Below are 19,578 nucleotides of genomic sequence, written 5' to 3'. Positions count from 1 at the left end.
TTCGTACTTTTTATAATATAGAATTGTATAGAAACCAGAGACAGGTTTGTAGCTATTCACATTGAGTCATTAGACGTACGTGGATAACGCAATCAGTGCCAGATACCCAGATCTTGTAAAGGGGAAAAAATCATATAAATGTTCATCGTGCGACAAACCAGCTCGCAAGGTCTGTGTTGTTAGAGATTCCTATGTGCGTGCATAGTCCAACAGTCTACGGACAACGATTACCTGCAGGCATATAAAAGTAACGTATTTACTTACACATACTGTAATGTTCACCTTTAGATAATATGTATCAAAGTGTAAACCTACGTTAGAATATTGTAACGTAGCGACGGTACATTTTGTGTTCTTGCTTGCTGATCGAAAAAGTCATTTTTACCGAAAGCTTTTTGACTGGACTGTATTTCTACAACACAAGATTTCTTCATAATTTCACGAATAATTTTCAAGTATTTTCATATTTGCCTGAAACTGGACAAGAATTAAGGAAATAAGGAAATATTCAATTTTTACTTTGTTACTTGAAAATATATTAAAATAAATTGTAAGTATTTAGCATGACCTTAATTAATGCTTAGAATGAAAACGAAACAACACATCATTAGACTAGCTATTTGTTACAGAAAGACTCATGCCCGCCAAAAGAGGTCTAAGAACAAGCTGTAGATGCAAGAACTAGATATGGGACATTTTTGTCCCGACGGGGGTTTTATGGGATTCGAAAAATTCGGCGGTTCTAGTGTTAACACGTCAGAAACGAATAGAGAAGTGAAAGTGAAGTGGAGGTGATACGATGGTTTGTATTAGAAAAGAAAGGAAAACCTACCACTACAAAAGTTACCACTGCGTGCACACTACTGACCCTATTTTTAATGAGACTGCAGTCAGTGTAAGGGTCGCAATTGGATGTTAACGCTGTTCCGAAAGTTGCACTTACATGGCGTCTTCACTGCAAGTAATTTGGCCCAGCGCATTATTGTCGTAGCATCGATTCTTGATCAGGTCCTGCTGTCTGAAATGGCGTGCTACCATACGTGACTTGGATATTCAGGCTAAGGCAGCCTATTAAGTGAGGTAGTGGAAGTTTTGTAAGGATGCCAGTTTTTTTTTTTTTTTTTTTTTTTTTTTTTTTTTTTTTTTTTTTTTTTAGTCAGGACACTGGTGTTGATGAAAATAACAAAAAACCTGGATTGCAAAGTTGTATGCTCACAGCGATCAAAGGTCTGTGAATCACATCCAAGATAATCTAAATATGATATGAGAGTACTTTTCATACATAGTGATCAGTAAAACACTAACTAATAAACAAAAACTCTGCACCGTTGCAGACTCGCGTCAAAACGCAACCACGCATGTTGACTGTAAGACGACCAGACTCTGTCTCAGTCACTGTCAGTGCGGATAAGTTTTTGGGGTATTGTTAATGACAACACGACAATGAACGAAGCAATTCTGCTGTTGATATGTTTTCTTTTCCTACAAAAGTTATACTTACATTATTTTAATAAGTACATGCTAATAACTTGATTGAAGAGAGACATTTCAGCGTTTTTCAATTTCTTATTCAAAATATTATTTAATTAGTGAATAATGTTGAAGTTATATGTTTTGGCAAACTAGCCGTATCCCCGTAGCCAATCGGGGTATAGCACGCTCTCGTGATTCCATGTCAGCTAAAAGCAGGTCACCAACATGTAGCACCATATGCAAGCATTGGCCGCAAACACCAGTAATTTATTTTGCCTGACGTCTATTGCCTTTTATAAAGCGTATGACACTTTGGATGACAAGAGCCAGAAGCGTTACAGTGATTGCGCTGTGTAGTCCAAGACTCGTCATACCATCACATCGAGTACTGGGCTTGTACGACGATGATGAATGCAATCTGGGAACATTCGGTCTCCTCGTAGCCTCCGCAGTCAAATACATCTACGGTTCTGCAATATGCAGAACTGGAAGTCATCAGAAAATATGACGTGGTGCCAACCCTGTGTCCAGTTGTGTCGTTGGGCGCTATACAGTCACTGCACCACTCTCTGGTACCAGATCCAAGGAAATCGCAACAATGCTTGCCATGCTGCCAGTACGTGGTGCTCCAGACGTTGTTACGCTGTTCCAGTGTCCTTCTGTAAACAAGCAAATTATCTGAATGAAAATTTGTGCTGAGGCCGGGATTTGAACCCAGGTCTTCTACTCACTAGGCAGATGCGCTAACCACTAAGCAACCCTGGCACAGTGGCTTTGCACAACTGCACGGACTACTCCACAATCCAAATTCTCATTCACATCTTAGCCCACTGGGTATTCCCCCTAAACCCGAAGAGCTTTGCTGAGGCTCTGCAACTCCCGAATCAAGGTACATGATGTGGTTGTACAGCCCAGCACAGCCAAGATAACCATACACTTATCCTCTCTGGCGCTAGCTGGGTGGGGCCGTTTGGATCCTGCGCTGAGTTGAGTATGGTGTCGTAAATCCATTAATTCCATATTTGGGTGACAATAGTGGGATCTCAATCAGTGCAAACAGCAGCATCGCGGAACGATAAGCCACAACCTCGATTGGCTACGATCTTACCACTGTCGGAATTCCAATGTGTGATGATAGGCGTTTCTCCTTCTTACATGAGCCATAACACGATCTTCTCACAAACAAACAGCATTCTAATGCGGTTTCTTAACGAAAAACTCATTGATATTACTCGTACTCACTTTGTGTTGCTGTGTTGAAACGCTCGTTAATTATTAGCATATCGAAGCATGTAGTACATTTCGCGTCGATTCGAAGTTTGTTTGGCCGTCCGGTTCTAGGCCCTTCAGTCCGGAACCGCGCTGCTGCTACGGTCGCAGATTCGAATACTGCCTCGGGCATGGGTGTGTGTGATGTCCTTAGGTTAGTTAGGTTTAACTAGTTCTAAGTTCTAGGGGACTGATGACCTCAGATGTTAAGTCCCATAGTGCTCAGAGACATTTTTTTCGAAGTTTGTTCATCGTCGCCTTCATGGTACTGTAGTTCTGATAGCCAGCAATGACTTGCGGATATACTGTACATAGACTCCAGCATTTTACATCTGAAGTTTGAGTCTTATGGCTTCAAAATCGATACCAACTATATCGGAAAGGCATAAACTGTATTTGCAGTTGCTAATATCAAAAAGCATCAGCTGTATAATGGAATGACGACAATTAAAATTTGTGTCGTACCTTTACCCAAACCCCGATTACTCGCTGTAGGTGATCAGTCGCCATAACCGCTTTGGACTGAGAAAATTTTAATTGAAAATCGCTGCCTGGTATCGGTGGATAAATACGATATTGCTGTGCCTCTTTTCTTAAGAGTAACGATTCAATGTTCCTACGGACATGCATGCAGTAGTCGGCTGTAGTCGCCGCAGTGCGTCTTTCTTCTTAACAATACTGGCACTGCAATATCGAAAATTGGGAAGAAGTAAATAAAGCTATTTAGTACACAAATAAAAAGTGAATTAATAGTATTTAAAACCTTAGTAGCTGGCGTCCCTCGCCCTTCCACTACTATAAAAACTACAAGAAGATAAATATTTAGATTTTGTGTGGTTTCCCAGAATCACTTTGCGCAATTAAAGGGATTGTTTCTTTGAGTAGTACATGTTAGATTTCCTTCCCTCATCTTCCTCCAATCTGTGGTTCTCGAACGGACTTTAAACCATATCATCGTTTGCCCCTTCCTCCAACTCTGCAACGCCCTGCCCCTACGGTGTGGAACCAATTACAGGACGTGTTGATACTCTTGGTCGAGTAAGAGGACGCCCCACAGGATGTCACTTTCTCACCCTCTCACTTCTGGCTTTTCAGTCCAAAAACTACTCTCGCAAGGCTTTCTTCCTGTGTGTTTGCTAGGCTTCAAACTTACCATAGACATCCGAATTATCCTTGTCTCTATACCCTCCCGCCCACTCTCTCTTTCTTTCTCTCTCTCTCTCTCTCTCTCTCTCTCTCTCTCTCTCTTTCTCTCTCTCTAAATCTGCATACGGATATCTCCCCAAAGAGTGGTCAGGAGCATTTTCTGTGGTGTTTTTGCAACGTGTAGTTGGAATGAGCTCAAATAAATACTGCTCATCATGTCTTTTATGCGACGCCCGGCGTCAATGGAAAGCGTCGGTTTATTCCCATTACAAACAAAATGATTTTTAAATCTGAATTTTACGTGCCCATTCGACAGAACGCTATCAGAGTAGGCTAGTCCGATGTTGGTTTTACCGATGTATGTTAACAGGGCCAGTAAAATACGAAGAATAAGCAGTACTCCAGTAGCAACACCACTGCCCTGGCCCGCGCTGACTGCCACCGCCATGCAGGAGCCTGCTGTTCAGTCACTGCTAGAGTACTGATTATTCGTCGTGTTTTACTGTTCCTGTTAATGTACACTCATGCTCATAAATTAAGGATAATTGCAGAATGTGGCGCCACCCAACGTGGAACTACACAAAACTGGCGCTAATAACATACGCACATAGGGAACACACACGACACAGATCTGTAAGTCCACGGTATTGGTGATAAGTTTAGAAAAACGTCCCGAAACACATGTGCTACAAAACGCCACTGTTTCCTGCGCATGTACGCCGACAGCAATATGGGATATGATCACCATGCACACGTACACAGGCCGCACAACGGGTTAGCATACTCTGAATCAGGCGGTCGACCAGCTGCTCGGGTATAGCCTCCCATTCCTGCACCAGAGCCTGTCGGAGCTCCTGAAGTGTCGCAGGGGTTCGAGATGTGCAGCGATACGTCGACCGAGAGCATCCCAGACGTGCTCGATGGTGTTTAGGTCTGGAGAACAGGCAGTCCACTCCATTCCCTCATATCTTCTGTTTCAAGGTACTCCTCCACGATGGCAGCTCGGTGGGGCCGCGCGTTATCATCCATCAGAAGGAAGGTGGGACCCACTGCACCCCTGAAAAGGCGGACATACTGGTGCAAAATGACGTCCCGATACACCTGACCTGTTACAGTTCCTCTGGCAAAGACATGCAGGGGTGTACGTGCACCAATCATAATACCACCGCACACCATCAAACCACGACCTCCATACTGGTCCCTTGTTTGTTGTTGTGGTCTTCAGTCCTGAGACTGGTTTAATGCAGCTCTCCATGCTACTCTATCCTGTGCAAGCTTCTTCATCTCCCAGTACCTACTGCAACCTACATCCTTCTGAATCTGCTTAGTGTATTCATCTCTTGGTCTCCCTCTACGATTTTTACCCTCCACGCTGCCCTCCAATGCTAAATTTGTGATCCCTTGATGCCTCAAAACATGTCCTACCAACCGATCCCTTCTTCTAGTCAAGTTGTGCCACAAACTTCTCTTCTCCCCAATCCTATTCAATACCTCCTCATTAGTTACGTGATCTATCCACCTTATCTTCAGCATTCTTCTGTAGCACCACATTTCGAAAGCTTCTATTCTCTTCTTGTCCAAACTGGTTATCGTCCATGTTTCACTTCCATACATGGCTACACTCCATACAAATACTTTCAGAAACGACTTCCGGACTCTTAAATCTATACTCGATGTTAACAAATTTCTCTTCTTCAGAAACGATTTCCTTGCCATTGCCAGTCTACATTTTATATCCTCTCTACTTCGACCATCATCAGTTATTTTGCTCCCCAAATAGCAAAACTCCTTTACTACTTTAAGTGTCTCATTTCCTAATGTAATCCCCTCAGCATCACCCAATTTAATTTGACTACATTCCATTATCCTCGTTTTGCTTTTGTTGATGTTTTCAAGGACATTAAAGGGTTGGTATCTGGTTCCTGGTTCACGCCAGATGAAAACCCGGAGAGAATCACTGTTCAGACTATACTTGGACTCGTCCGTGAACATAACCTGGTACCACTGTTCCAATGACCATGTACTGTGTTCTTGACACCAGGCTTTACGGGTTCTCCTGTGACCAGTGGTCAGTGGGATGCACGTTGCGGGTCTTCCGGCGAATAAACCATGTCTGTTCAGTCGTCTGTGGACTGTGTGTCTGGAGACAACTGTTCCGGTGGCTGTGGTAAGGCCCCGAGCAAGGCTACCTGCAGATCTCCGTGGCCGTCTGCGGGCACTGATGGTGAGATATCGGTCTTGTTGTGGTGTTGTGCACTGTGGACGTCTCGCACTGTAGCGCCTGGACACGTTTCCTGTCTGCTGGAATCGTTGTCTTAATCTTGTGATCACACTTTGTGGCACATAGAGGGCCCGTGCTACGATCTGCTGTGTTTGACCAGCCTCCACTCTCCCTAATATTCTACCCCTCATAACGTCATCAGTATGTGTTCTTTGAGCCATTTTCAACACACAGTTACCATTAGCACGTCTGGAAACGCCTGCACACTTACTCGCTGCACCGTACTCTGACACGCACCAACACACCTCTGCGTATGTAGGCTGCTGTCAGCGCCACCGTGCGACGACCGCAGGTCAAACGCACCGCTTGGTCATACCCCGAGGTGGTTTAAACACGCAAACCTCCCACCAGGGCGTTGTTTTACCATGTATCAGCATTACCCTTAATTTATGAGCATGAGTGTATGTCGGTAAAACGAATATCGCACTAGCCTACTCTGCCGGCCGCGGTGGTCTAGCGGTTCTAGGCGCTCAGTCAGGAACCGCGCGACTGCTACGGTCGCAGGTTCGAATCCTGCCTAGGGCATGGATGTGTGTGATGTCCTTAGGTTAGTTAGGTTTAAGTAGTTCTAAGTTCTAGGGGACTTATGACCACAGCTGTTGAGTCCCATAGTGCTCAGAGCCATTTGAATCTAGCCTACTCTGGGAGCGCTTCGTCGAATGGGCACATAAAATTCTGATTTAAAGATCATTTTGTTTGAAACGAGGAGCAGACCGAACCATCCGGTTGACGCTGGGCGTCATATGAAAGACATGATGAGCAGAATTTGTTTGGGCCGACATCTGCTATTAGTTGCGACAACGAAATTGCAAGTACGTGCCAAAACACCAGTCAAAAAAAACCAGACGACCCACAGGAGAGACACGCGGTATATTCTCTACAAACCACTGTGAAGTGTATGGCACATAGTACTTCCCATCGTACCATTTATTAGGGCTTCTTGACTTTTCATTCGCGTAAGGAGCGCGGGAAAAAACACTGCTTCAGTGACTCTGTGCACGCTGTAATCAGTCTAATATTGCCTCCGCGGTCCTTACGGGAGCGATACATGAGGGACTGTAGTGCGTTCCCAGATTCCTCAGTTAATATCGTTTCTCAGAACTTTTGAAGTAGGTTTTCACAGAATAGTGTCTGCCAGTTGAGGTTTTTCAGCGGCTTGGTGTCACTTTCTCGAGGGTCAAACAAACCTGTGACCATACATATCCACTTCTTTGTGTACCTTCAATATCCAATAATAGGATGGATCCTACACGCTGGAGCAGTGTTCTAGGATGGGTTTTACGGTAGTTCTCTAAGCAATCTACGTTTGTATACTGACTGCATTTTCCCATAATCCGATCAATGAACCGAGCCTGCCACCTGTTTTACTTACGACCAGGCCTATGTGATCATCCCATTTCATACGACCACAAATTGTTTCATCCAAGTGTTTGCATGAGTTGACTGACTGTAACCCACCTGACATCTGGACCTCCTGTGCCGCAGGTGTCGGATTTGCGGGAACTGGACCTGCGAGACAACGCCATCCACACCATAGACGAGGACGCCTTGAAGGGCCTGCACAGCCTGACCAGCATCGCATTGGACCGCAATAAGATCCAGACGGTGCCGCCACAGCTCTTCGACGACTGTCCGGAGATAGAATACGTGAGTACTTATCTCTCATAGTTCCTTCCATAACCGTGACGGACGTCTTGTGTTTTTTTTTTTTTTCTATATTGTGATTTCATTCCCCTGCCCCATATGGGCAGGGGAGGGCTGGCAGCGGCACAATCAGCTGCTCTTCAGCTGAGTGACATAACAGCTAATACAAGAAGAAAACGTTACATATAAAGGCGATAAATAAGGGGGACATAGAGTAAGGGGAGATAATGGAGGTAAAAATAAACTGACATGGAGACGTACATGGGGATCAATTAAAAAAGTTGACATTAAGGTAAAGAACACAGTTGCGATTCGTAGAGCATAAAAAAGACACTGAAGTCACACGCACAGGTTAAAAGTTGGCCACAGTATTAAAAACACTCCAGAACAACACACTTTAAACCCACTTGGAGCACACACAATGAAGGATAAAACTGCCAAGTGGGACCTGCCGAGGGAGAGTCGTCTTGTGTAAGTGAAGTGCAAATAAATTTAAACCTCTTGCAATTGTTCCCTGAGCACGTGTGAAGAAAAGAGAATTATATTCGCGCTTGTGGCAGTGTTCACATTTGTTTTATGTTCGTTTGTGTCTTTTGATATTCTACACTCTGCGCACAAAAGTAATAAGTGTTTTGTAAATTGAAAACAAACATATATCTTACGGTGCATTTAACGTTAAGAGGTGGCCGGCTTTTTCACCGCTTGGGGCGCTACTGTCGCTCCAACAGTAAGATGGCAATAATTGTCCCAGCACTAACTTGTCACGACTGTATGTATAATGTCCCCGTACATAATCAAACGAGTTGTCCAACTTTACTAGGCTTGTCAAATATTTCACTGTGTATGGCGCTTTTCGACGTGTTTGTCAAACATAGACCAAGATGGCGGACGATGTTTGTGTTAATGTTTCGCCACATACACGTAGTGAAAAAGACTTTTATTGCAACTTAGCTCAGTGTATCGTGAATTTCCTCGACTGTGGAAACTATGGTAAAGGATATAAACAAAATGTCACTGGCTATTACCAAAATGGTATAGGTGTCACCTCTTTCCCAAGGTAAATTACACAGGAAGAAGTTAAGAAGAAAACCAGTATTCTATACCCAACATACAAACGGGAGAGGACGATGCAGGCTGTATGATATTTTTCTCATATTTTTGGGTTACGGTCATGTAATAAAGTTTAAATGATATTTCCGCCACTCGACCGTGCAAACTTCTTTATTTTATATTTATATAATGATTTCGGCCTTAGGCCATTATCAAATACAGCAGTGTTGGACATAGTCAGACCTTACCAAGTGAAGTGATCATCAAGATCTCTTGAACTGGGTGTCCCAGCGTGAAGATAAATACAAAATCAGAAAAAATTATGGCAGACAGTTAGTAAACATGTTTTCCAACTGGATGACAACAAGTAACCCCCATAACATCTTTTCAGACAATTTTCACTGCACGTATAACGACTGTAATGATATTCATTCTGTGGCTCAGTTGTCCCGTGGTTGTCAACCAGTGACTTCCATAGCATATTTTGAGACCTTGTTCACTGCGCATATAACGATTTTATTGATGTTTATTATGTGTTTCAGTTGTTCTATGGCTGGAAACATGTTTGCTACCTGTCTACTATACATTTTTATGATTTTGTACGTACATATTGCCGGAACACTAAGTTCAGTAGATGTTGACTATGACTTCACTTAAAAATGTCTGGTTATATCCAACATTGTTGTACTTGATAATGAATTAAGGCCGAAATGACGATAGCAATATAAAATAAAGAAGTTTGTACAGTCAGATGGCGTAAACATTCAAACATGTAGGTTCCCACGTTTTGTAAACTGTCATTGCAGGACCAAGTAGAAGGCAATAAATTTTCGCATACTGGTGTCCTCCTTTATAGTGTGAGTGCGAATTAACTAAGTAACTATCAATAAGTGATTAAAAGTTTCACTTTCCATTCGGAGAAAGTTGATATAATCATAACTTTCTGAGTGTAACATTTCCTTTAACAGGTTCTCATGTGCATATTTCTCTCGTTTTAAACTATTGGCTGGACCGGCGTCTTGTTTTCTTCTTCTTTTAACACAGTGCTAGACTCAATGCTAGAAATGCCTTATTTGTATTTGTAACCATTCATCATTCATCTCCATCACGGTCGGAGGAAGGCAATGGCAAACCACCTCCACTAGGACCTTGCCTAGTACAGCGCATCGTCCCCAACGCTCCTCGGAGTATCATTGTAAGTAGGCTGTTTAGGTTTTTTTATTGGTAACGCCACCTCTGTATGAAAATCACTGGCTGTGCTGTGTGCAGTCTGTGGCTGCTTTGCATTGTTGTAATACTCGCCATTGTAGTGTTAGGCAGCTGGCTGTGAACAGCGCGTAGCGTGGGCAGTTGGAGGTGAGCCGCCAGCAGTGGTGGATGTGGGGAGAGAGATGGCGGAGTTTTAAAATTTGTCATGAACTGCTATATTTATATATGATGATATCAAGGTAAATACATTGTTTGTTCTCTATTAATATCTTTCATTTGCTAACTATCCCTATCAGTAGTTAGTGCCTTCCATAGTTTGAATCTTTTATTTAGCTGGCAGTGGTGGCGCTCGCTGTATTGCAGTAGCTTGAGCAGCGAAGATTTTTGTGAGGTAAGTGATTTGTGAAAGGTATAGTTTAATGTTAGCCAGGGCCCATTCTTTTGTAGGGAATTTTGAAAGTCAGATTGCGTTGCGCTAAAAATATTGTGTCAGGTTAAGCACAGTCGTGTATAAATAGTTTAAAGGGGAAGTTTCATCATCATCAACCATTCCAACTAGTGTAAAAATACAGCATATATGAACAGTGTCTGCTTCACAAGTTAGGTTAAATTAACAGGCTTGTTGGATCTTGTACGGGCTTGTTCGACAAATCCGTCGGAGCGAATTTAACAATCCAGTTCGATCGTGTACAAGCGCCATTTGACTGTGGTTGTGCCGCGCGCCCTTCAGCGCAGCGTTAACTGGTGGTGGTGTTCGCAGGTGAGCCTGAGCGAGAACCCGCTGATGCTGCCGGCGTCGGGCCCTTTCTTCAGCGCGCCCACGCTCAGCGTCATCGACATCAGCAAGTGCGGCCTGCGCAGCCTGCCGGACGACACCTTCTCCGAGATGCCCATGCTGCACATCGTCTACCTCGCAGACAACCCGCAGATCGGGCAGGTAACGCGACACGAGCCGCCATCTTGTTTCAACAGCAAGTTATGTAAATTGAAAGTGGAGGGCGAAGAAAGGAGGGGTTAGGGGAGGAACTAATGATATCAGCTGCATCGGGTCTTTACGCGAAAACCGCGGCTCGAACCCAGGATCTCCTTCTACTAGGCAGTTGCGTTAACCACTGCCCCACCCAGGCACACTGTTTGTCGCAAATGCGCGGACCATCTCGGCCTCTCCCCAGCCGAATGACATTCCCACCCTGCGCTACCTACCTGCACTCTCTGTCATTGTACTCCATGCTCGCTAATTTGATTCCCGCTGGACGTCGAACGTAAATATGCGTCTGCACTGAAGGTTGTCGATTCATTGTCCATCGAGGCGAATCAGTTATATGAACGTGTGGTGTCCATTCTCTCGGACAAAAGCAGTAAGTTCCAGAGGCATCATTTTGTAGCCATGAAGCTCATAAAGTCAGGAATTGATTCCAGAATTATTGTGAACTCCCTTTGGCTTACAAAAGGACCCTCCATACTGTAAATCACGGATTTTGATGCGCTTAAAATATGTTGTAGAGGCACTTATCCTGAGAACCTGGCTATCCGGTTTTTCAGCGACGGGCCTTGGTTTTTGAGAAAATCGATTTTGAAGTTCATTGCGTGGTTTGTATGCCCGTAACATCTCATACGTTCCGAGCAAGTCAGCGGAGCGCAGTGGTAAAGGTTCACAGATACCGCGATGGAGGTACCGTGTTCGAATGCTGCTCGTGTACTTTTTTTTTCATCAAAATCGACCGAATTTTTCAATTTTACTTCAAAGAATATAAACAAACAGCGTAAGGTGTGCGAAATTAAGATATGTTCAGTTATTAATTTTTTTCAAATAATCATAAGCCGTGATCTGAGACAATGTTTTCAACATTTGGTGTGGGTGGGACCGTAGCTTGCTAGCACACACAAATGTGGCTGAACAGTACTGGTCCCTCACAGTGTCTTCCTCTCCGCAACATGGTCTAATGAAAAATTTCTGTCGATCAGTAGAGCAGTTGGGAAAAGTATGTGACGATTCTATTGCCGACAACGTACATTTCGCTTACGGACCACGAAGATAAGAGAAATTCATGCTCATATCTTGGCATATACACCGTCGTTTTCCTTCGTTCTGTTTGCGACTGGAACAGGAAAGAAAATGACCAGTACTGGTACAATGTAACCTATGCCATGCACCATGCGGTGGCTTGCGGAGTTTGTATGTAGATCTAGACGTAGATCTTACTCTATTTCACGTCGTCCTGAGCCAGAGCTGCCAGCTGCCTCCGAGTTATAGGCAAGAAACCTTAGAAATCGGCCAGAGGAAGAGGGGGGGGGGGGCGAGTGTTTTATGTCTGGCCACTACCAACATCAGCGATCTAAAAATGCAATAGATGTGCTTACAGTAGCCATTACGAAATTATTGTTCCGCTGTGTTGTAAATTAGTACCTCACCGGGTAATTTCACCCAATACGCCGACTTCCTCAAAAAGTGAGCGGTGAAACTTTGTTTTACAAGCAACAATATACTGATCTTTGGCAGATTTCAGCTAATCGTGAACAACAGGAGATCGTGAAGAAGATCCCAGCAGAGTCTTAGAAACGTCGATCGTTTGCAAGAAGTCAAGGAGTTTTTTTCAGCGAAGAAGCCGTTTCCTGAGTTAGTTCTTCTACTGTTGTGCAAAACTCACAGACGAAAGTAACTTTCGCATGTGTCACTGCCAAGTAAGGCAGCTCGAAGAAACTTCTATAATACAAAGAAAAAACTGCTACAATATAGTACAGAAGGTAAGTGAAAGAAATACGCAATGAGACGAACAGATATCACATTTTTATTCAAAGGCAATAATGAAAGTGAAGTCAGCGAAGTTCATTGTGGTCCCTTGGACATTCCAAAAGATGGAATGTGGTTCTTCATAGAGGGTGTGTTACCATGGACGGCAATGCGTGCTCTGAAATTTGCTCCCATACTGAGCACAAGTCTGGCAAGGATTTCTTGTGGTAGGGCTTTAAATTCCTCCACTAGCGCCTTGGACGAAAGGTGAAAGCCATTAGTGCCCGTGGATGTGTTGCAGTACGCCTCCCCAACGCATGTCACACGTGCTCGATGTGATTTAAGTTGAGGGAAGACGGAGTAGCCAGATCATTCGCCGAATATCCTCTCGTTCCAATAGTTACTCTACTTGCGCCGTTCGATGCGGTCCCACATTCTCATCCGTTAAAAAGAAATTAGAACCGAATACACTCCTGAGAAGACGCATGTGGGGAAGGAGCACAATAACGCTGACTTGTGAGTATACCGTGTTCAAAGATTTCGAGGTCAGTAGGCCCATGCATCATTATGCCTGCTCACACAATAGCACCTGGGCCATCAAACCAATCATGTTCTTATGTTACTGGGTGCATGAGAGTACATGCAGCAATGTGGAACGTGTTGGTTCTGGTGGTCACAATTAGTAGATATTATCATTTCTATCATTATTACCATTGTTGTCATCATTACACAGGGTGAAGAAAAAATACCACACTTGGAGGTCAGCATGCGATTCCTCATCCAGATTCAAGACAAAAGTTTATCTAGCAAAATCAGATTGGGTGCATTTTGAAAACATGTGTATGAAAACGAGGAGTTGTAAACGCTGTCACATCATGTAGTGCATAGGAATGTACAGAAGAACGTGTATGGCCTGCACTACCGTACGAACAGTCGTAGCTCCCTGAGTAGACTGCTGGGACATCAAAATACACATTCACCAAGGACCTTGGAGCAAAGCTCGAATCCTCGAAAGGTTCCTTTTTTATTTTTTTAGATGTCCGTTCCATAGTTCTCGTCGTTCATAAGCAGGGCAACATTTTGTCACATGACAATAACCTACCACATGGGTGGGATCCATACATTGCATGCTCATGTCTCCTAACCACGCAGTGCACAACCATAACTGGTTCTGTCAAGTTCTTGTAGGACGGCTTCCCGATGGAGTACACAAACGATGAATATGTCGATATGCTTTTGGTGCTGAGTTCATCCGATAACCAAGCTGCTGCTATTGCTCATGGATATACTGCACGGTACCCTCAAAGGCGCCAGCGCGATGAGAATGTTTTTTGTCACTTGGAGCAAGACCTTTGGGAACTAGTAATCTTCGTCCACAAGTATTGAACAGAGATCGTCTAAGAACTAGACGTACTCAACAAACAGAGGATGCGATTCCCTAAACCTTTCGCCAATCACCTGTGCAAAGTATCCGTGACATTGCAAGGCAGTTCGAGATGTCTCGAAGACTGGTTATTGAAGTGTTGCACGATGAAGAACTACATCCATATCATTACACGCTAACTCAACACCAGCGAACAGAAGGCTACATTCGATGAGTACAGTTTTGTGAATGGCTTTTGCACGAAGTAGAATATATCATTTTATAAATGACGTCATATGGACTGATGAACCTAGCTTCACTCGTGAAGCTATTTTCAACTTCCGCAACAGGCATTGTTGGTAGGAAAGCAACGCATATGTCACCTGTGAACGAGGCTATCTGGCACGCTTTGGCATAAACCTGTGGGCTGTAATCGTGGGAGGGGTGCTTTTGGGCCCTTACCTATTTCCAAACAAGCTGAATGCGCCCCTGTATCTTACGCTTCTTTGCAGTAGTTTGCCTGACGCATTAGAAAACGTTCCACTTGGTGCTCGGTGATAGCTACGATTTCAGCATTATGCTGCACCGCTACACTGTGGAATGAATGTGCGAAACTATGTCAATGGTGCGTTTCGAGAGAAATGGGTTGGTGATGTTCTGGCCTACACTTAACAACAGACCTTAATCCACTATATTTTTATTTTTGTGGACACTTAAAGGAATAAGTTTATAGTACTCCACCCACGGATTTACACGACCTAATAGCTCGCGTGGTATGCTCCTTCGGCAATCGTGGATGAAGGCGTGCTGCGTAGGGTCCAGAAAAGTACAATCCAGCGAGTGGCCAAAGTGCTTGCAAATGCAAGGTGGTCGCTTTGAACATCTTCCCTAAAGTGAATGTTGCTCGTACGTGTACGTATCGGCTCTGTGAAGATAAGCCTGCGCTTCAAATATACAGAATGGAATCGCTTAATATGTAGTGCAGTGTAGTGTAGCCTATCCTTTGTGTTTCTTGTAAGAAGGAAGGAACTTGCCGTCTACATTGAGGCCATTAGAGACAGAGCACAGGCTCGGATTGTGTCAAGGATGGTGACAGAAATTGGCCGTGCCCTTTTCAAAGGAACCATCCCGGTACTTGCCTGGAGCGATTTAGGGAAATCACGGAAAACCTAAATCTGGATGTCCGGATGCGGGTTTGAACTGTCGTCCTCCCGAATGCGAATCCAGTGTGCTAACCACTGCGCCACCTCGCTCAGTTTGCGTTTTTTTTTTTTTTTTTTTTTTTTTTTACCTGATTGGATGATGCAGACGATCTTACTGTATCCACTATTATTTTCTATAGGCTTTATTTCTATCATTCACAAAACGAAGTGGTCATTTACGTCTGTAAGAAGTTCATGTTACGTCTTAATGTTTAAATACAAATAATGTGATGGTATAAATTGGATACCATTTCATGCTTTAACCGAAAAATAAGAAGTCTGGCGTGAACGCGACTCGAACATTGGTGAGTCTGCATATCTATTCCCTGCGGCATTGCCTCGTCTCATTGAGCTAACGGGACAGCTCCGGCACAGTGAAAGTTCATGCTACCTGTTTTTGTTCACACAGTTACAGCGTTTTCAGAGCCTCGTTTTTATTTATCAAATTTCTATTAAACATACTGGCGGGACTAGGTTTTGCTAGATACACTTTTGCCTTAAATTGGGATGGGGAATCGCATTTCGACTGCCAATTGCGACACTTTTTCTTTGCGTACTGTAATGTTTACTCACTAAAGATGTCTGTTTAGAGGGGCCTGAAGACTCTGATCTCGCCAGGTGAAATAAATGCAGAAACAATTAAATATTCGAACTTAATTAATAGTACAGCAGTGCAGAGAATTAATTCGGGTGCATTAGTAAACGTTTCCGAGTAGATCTGAGGAGCAATGTGAAGTGAAATTCGTCTCGCGCTCCGCACATCACTGCAAAGTGTATAGATTATTAACTTCTTATGATTGCGATACACAGTCATATATTTCTTAAAAGACATCACAGCCGCCATTGACTGTATAAAATATTTATTATTACGATTGCAATTTCGGCCTTATGGCTATTTTCAAGTAACACTGCAAAATAGACTTGGCCACTGTTTCTATGTTTAGATACAGTGTATCGATACGTGGAACTGTTTCAGTGTTTCGGAACGGCTGTGGTTCACTGTTTCGAAACAGTGGTGTTTCATTCCCCCCCTGTCTCGGATAACCGGACCAGATTCGATCTCGAGCCAGACACAGAAACTGTATCGTTGTTTCAAAATAAGGCTGTCTCAGTCCACCTGTGCTTGGAACGGACTAATTGTATCGAAACAGTGATATTTCATTCCGCTCTGTATCGGACGATATTCGGGCTCGGCACAGGTACTGAAACACAACATACCACTTCATGAAACACTTTCAAGAGTGTCGAAATCTTTTTGACAAGCAATAGCATGAAGCTTAAGATATCCGAAAATAAAGCTTCGTTTCTAGCTGACTGTCCTATTCCGAAATGGCCTAACATCTGCTTTATAAACACTAACCCAAACAATAAAACAACGCATAGTATTCACAATCAAAATAATAAATATGTGAAAAGCATTCAGTTAAATTACACTTTTTTTATAACATACGCTTCTCTGTTCATGTGCAGAATCATATTAAGAAACGCAAGTAAGCCTACAACATTTTGAATATAAAAGGCGTAGAGTGACAATTATTAGACATATACATAAATTTGATGTAGGTATAATTGCAAACAATCTGTTTGACATATCACTGATAGTGTAATGGTGAACGGGAAGGGCTGGGAAGCATGGTGAATTTATAGTAACGGTTCGAAACACCTTGAAAGACAAAATTTTTAGCTGTTATATTTTGTTATTTATTCGAATTATTTGGCGTTATTTGTGAGTCTTTAGTCACTGTACCTATTATCCACAATGATTCCCTTTGGGTGCATGGAAATTAGCAGGATGGGTATATTACCCATACTAATGGAATGTGGATATCCCAGTAGCATATCCGTTGTTTCTGTAGTTTGCTCCCACCTCCAGTTCCGTTCGTGGTGGTTCTTCTCTCTTCAGCTATGGCTGTCCTCAGGTATGAAAGTCACACGACACGAAAACAGCGCATTTGCTGCAGGAAATGCGAAACTGCCAACACACCTAAGTGATAGTTTCATACTTTCTGCTATATGATTAGCGCTCTCGCACCTCATTTGTGTTTATATGGACATACTTATACAGTAGACATTCAAGATGATAAAATGTGTAGGTTTATTAGATTACAAAACACAAACTGTTTCACTGTTTCGAAACAGCGCATCGAAGCATTACATTGTACTGTTTCATTTGTTTTGAAACAGTTACGTGTTTCAATTTGCCCATCTCTACTGCAAAAGTTACATTCTGTCAGAATATAAGACTATCTGACATGAGTACATGTCGTCGGTTTTTTTTCTTTTTTTTTTTCTTTATTGTGATTTTAATACCCGTATAAAGACAGGTAGGCTGGCAGCAGCACATTACGCCGCTCTTCAGCCCAAGATATTACAATGGTAAAACAGAGAAGACACATGAGTTGGAACAAAACGGCGGGGAAAAAACAGTAGACACATGAACATAAAAAACATGAAGCCGTTCACACTCGATGACAATCCACACTACAAACTGTTGAAATGACGCACAAGCACTGATGACTTTGATGGTACACGTGAACGATGGAGCGTGACGGTGAACACTGAACACAAAACACGACGGCACACACGAGACACGGATGGCGATGTTCTCCGGCGCGCGAATGTCCACGTAACGTGAGCGAGTCCGGGGACCTTCCAAGAGTGGGGGGGGGGGGGGGAGAGGGGAGAACAAAGATGCCAATGGCAGAGAACATGGGAGGAGGAGTAGAGGGACAGGGGAGGGGAAGCCCAGGGGAGGAGTGGGGAGAAAGGGAGGAGGGAGGGAAGGGGGAGAGGAGAGAAGGGAGGGAGGGTGCCCAAAGGAACAAACACAGGAAGAGGGAGGAAGGATCAAAGTTGGTAGGAGGGGTAGATGGAGGGGAGGAGGGCATAATCAGGGAGGGGGAGACAGCATAAGCCACCTTGGGAGAGGGTAAGGAGGGTGGAGAGATGGAGAGCAGGTGGGACGTGGGAATACAGACGCGGCAGCGGGCGGGGATTGGAGAGGATGGGGGAGACAAGCGGGTGAGGAGGATCGAGTTTACGGGAGGTGTAGAGGATCTGGCAGCGGGCGGGGGTGGGAGAGGATGGGGGAGACAAGCGGGTGAGGAGGATCGAGTTTACGGGAGGTGTAGAGGATCCGGGAGGTGTAGAGGATCATAGCAGAGGATAGGGCGGATGAGGGATTTATAGGTGTGGTGTATGGTGGAGGGGTCCAGACCCCACATACGCCGGAAGAGGAGACCAAGGAAGAGGAGACCGAGTCGGGAGCGTGCCTTGGCTTGGATTGTCCGGAGATGGGGGGGGGGGGGGGGGGGGATCCAGGAGAGGCGACGGTCGAGGGTGACACCAAGGTACTTAAGGGTGGGGGTGAGGGCGATAGGATGACCATAGATGGTGAGATAGAAATCGACATGTCGTCGTCAAAATGCAGCCTTTAGAGTGTGAGAGTCCCACAAGATCCGATGAGTACGACACTTATTGCATCGTAATATGTTGTTAAATATGCACTGAACTGTCAATGTTACCATCATTCTAATAATCTATCACACATACAAGCTCAGCGTGTAGACTATGGCCGTAGCAGCGAATGGGACTCGATCCGACGTTCGATTGTTTCGAGGCACCGCCCGGCTGTTGCAGACGAACATCAGCGCGCTGTCGCAGCTGGAGCACCTGCACGGGCTGACGCTGATGCGCAACGAGCGCATGACGCTGACGGGGCCCGGCCAGCTGTCGGTGCGAGAGCTGGGCGCGTCGGGCGCGTGCCGGGTGCTGGCAGCGCCCCTGGCGGGGCCGCACCTCACCAAGCTGTCGGCGCAGGGCTGCGGGCTGTCCGCGCTGCCCGCCGTCATGGCGCAGGCGCGGCCCAACCTCGAGATGCTGCTGCTCGGCAGGAACGCCTTCACCGGCTGGGACGCCTCCACCGACATGCCCTACCTCGCCGTCCTCGGGCTGGACCTCAATAACATCACCAGGTGAGACCGGCCAGCTCGAAGTCTGGCAACGCTATGCGTATGCGTTCTGCCTGGACGCTGCAACGCGACGAGGGCTGGGGAGACAGATTTTGCTATGCAGTTGGGAGGGTACGAGATTTTTCATGATTTTATGATTAAAATTCTGATGGACGTAGTGGACTAGGGGGAAAGTCACATACTGTAGTAGCATATACAGGGTGTTTCAAAAATGACCGGTATATTTGAAACGGCAATAA

General features: G+C 44.5%; 1 protein-coding gene across 2 annotated transcripts in view; it reads left to right on the top strand.

Annotated features, from left to right (window-relative positions):
- Nucleotides 1–19,578, top strand: part of LOC126236117 (leucine-rich repeat-containing G-protein coupled receptor 5-like) — a 394,450-nt gene that overhangs the window by 339,745 nt on the left and 35,127 nt on the right. For both annotated transcript variants that reach the window (XM_049945188.1, XM_049945187.1), the window contains exons 3-5: nt 7,655–7,816; nt 10,833–11,009; nt 19,008–19,342. In XM_049945188.1, coding sequence (XP_049801145.1) covers nt 7,655–7,816; nt 10,833–11,009; nt 19,008–19,342 — 674 coding nt within the window. The remainder of the gene's footprint in view (nt 1–7,654; nt 7,817–10,832; nt 11,010–19,007; nt 19,343–19,578) is intronic.

The sequence above is a fragment of the Schistocerca nitens genome, chromosome 2 (assembly GCF_023898315.1).
Source record: "Schistocerca nitens isolate TAMUIC-IGC-003100 chromosome 2, iqSchNite1.1, whole genome shotgun sequence".
NCBI classification, from domain to species: Eukaryota; Metazoa; Arthropoda; class Insecta; order Orthoptera; family Acrididae; genus Schistocerca; species Schistocerca nitens.
This window is presented reverse-complemented; position numbering and strand designations above follow the sequence as displayed.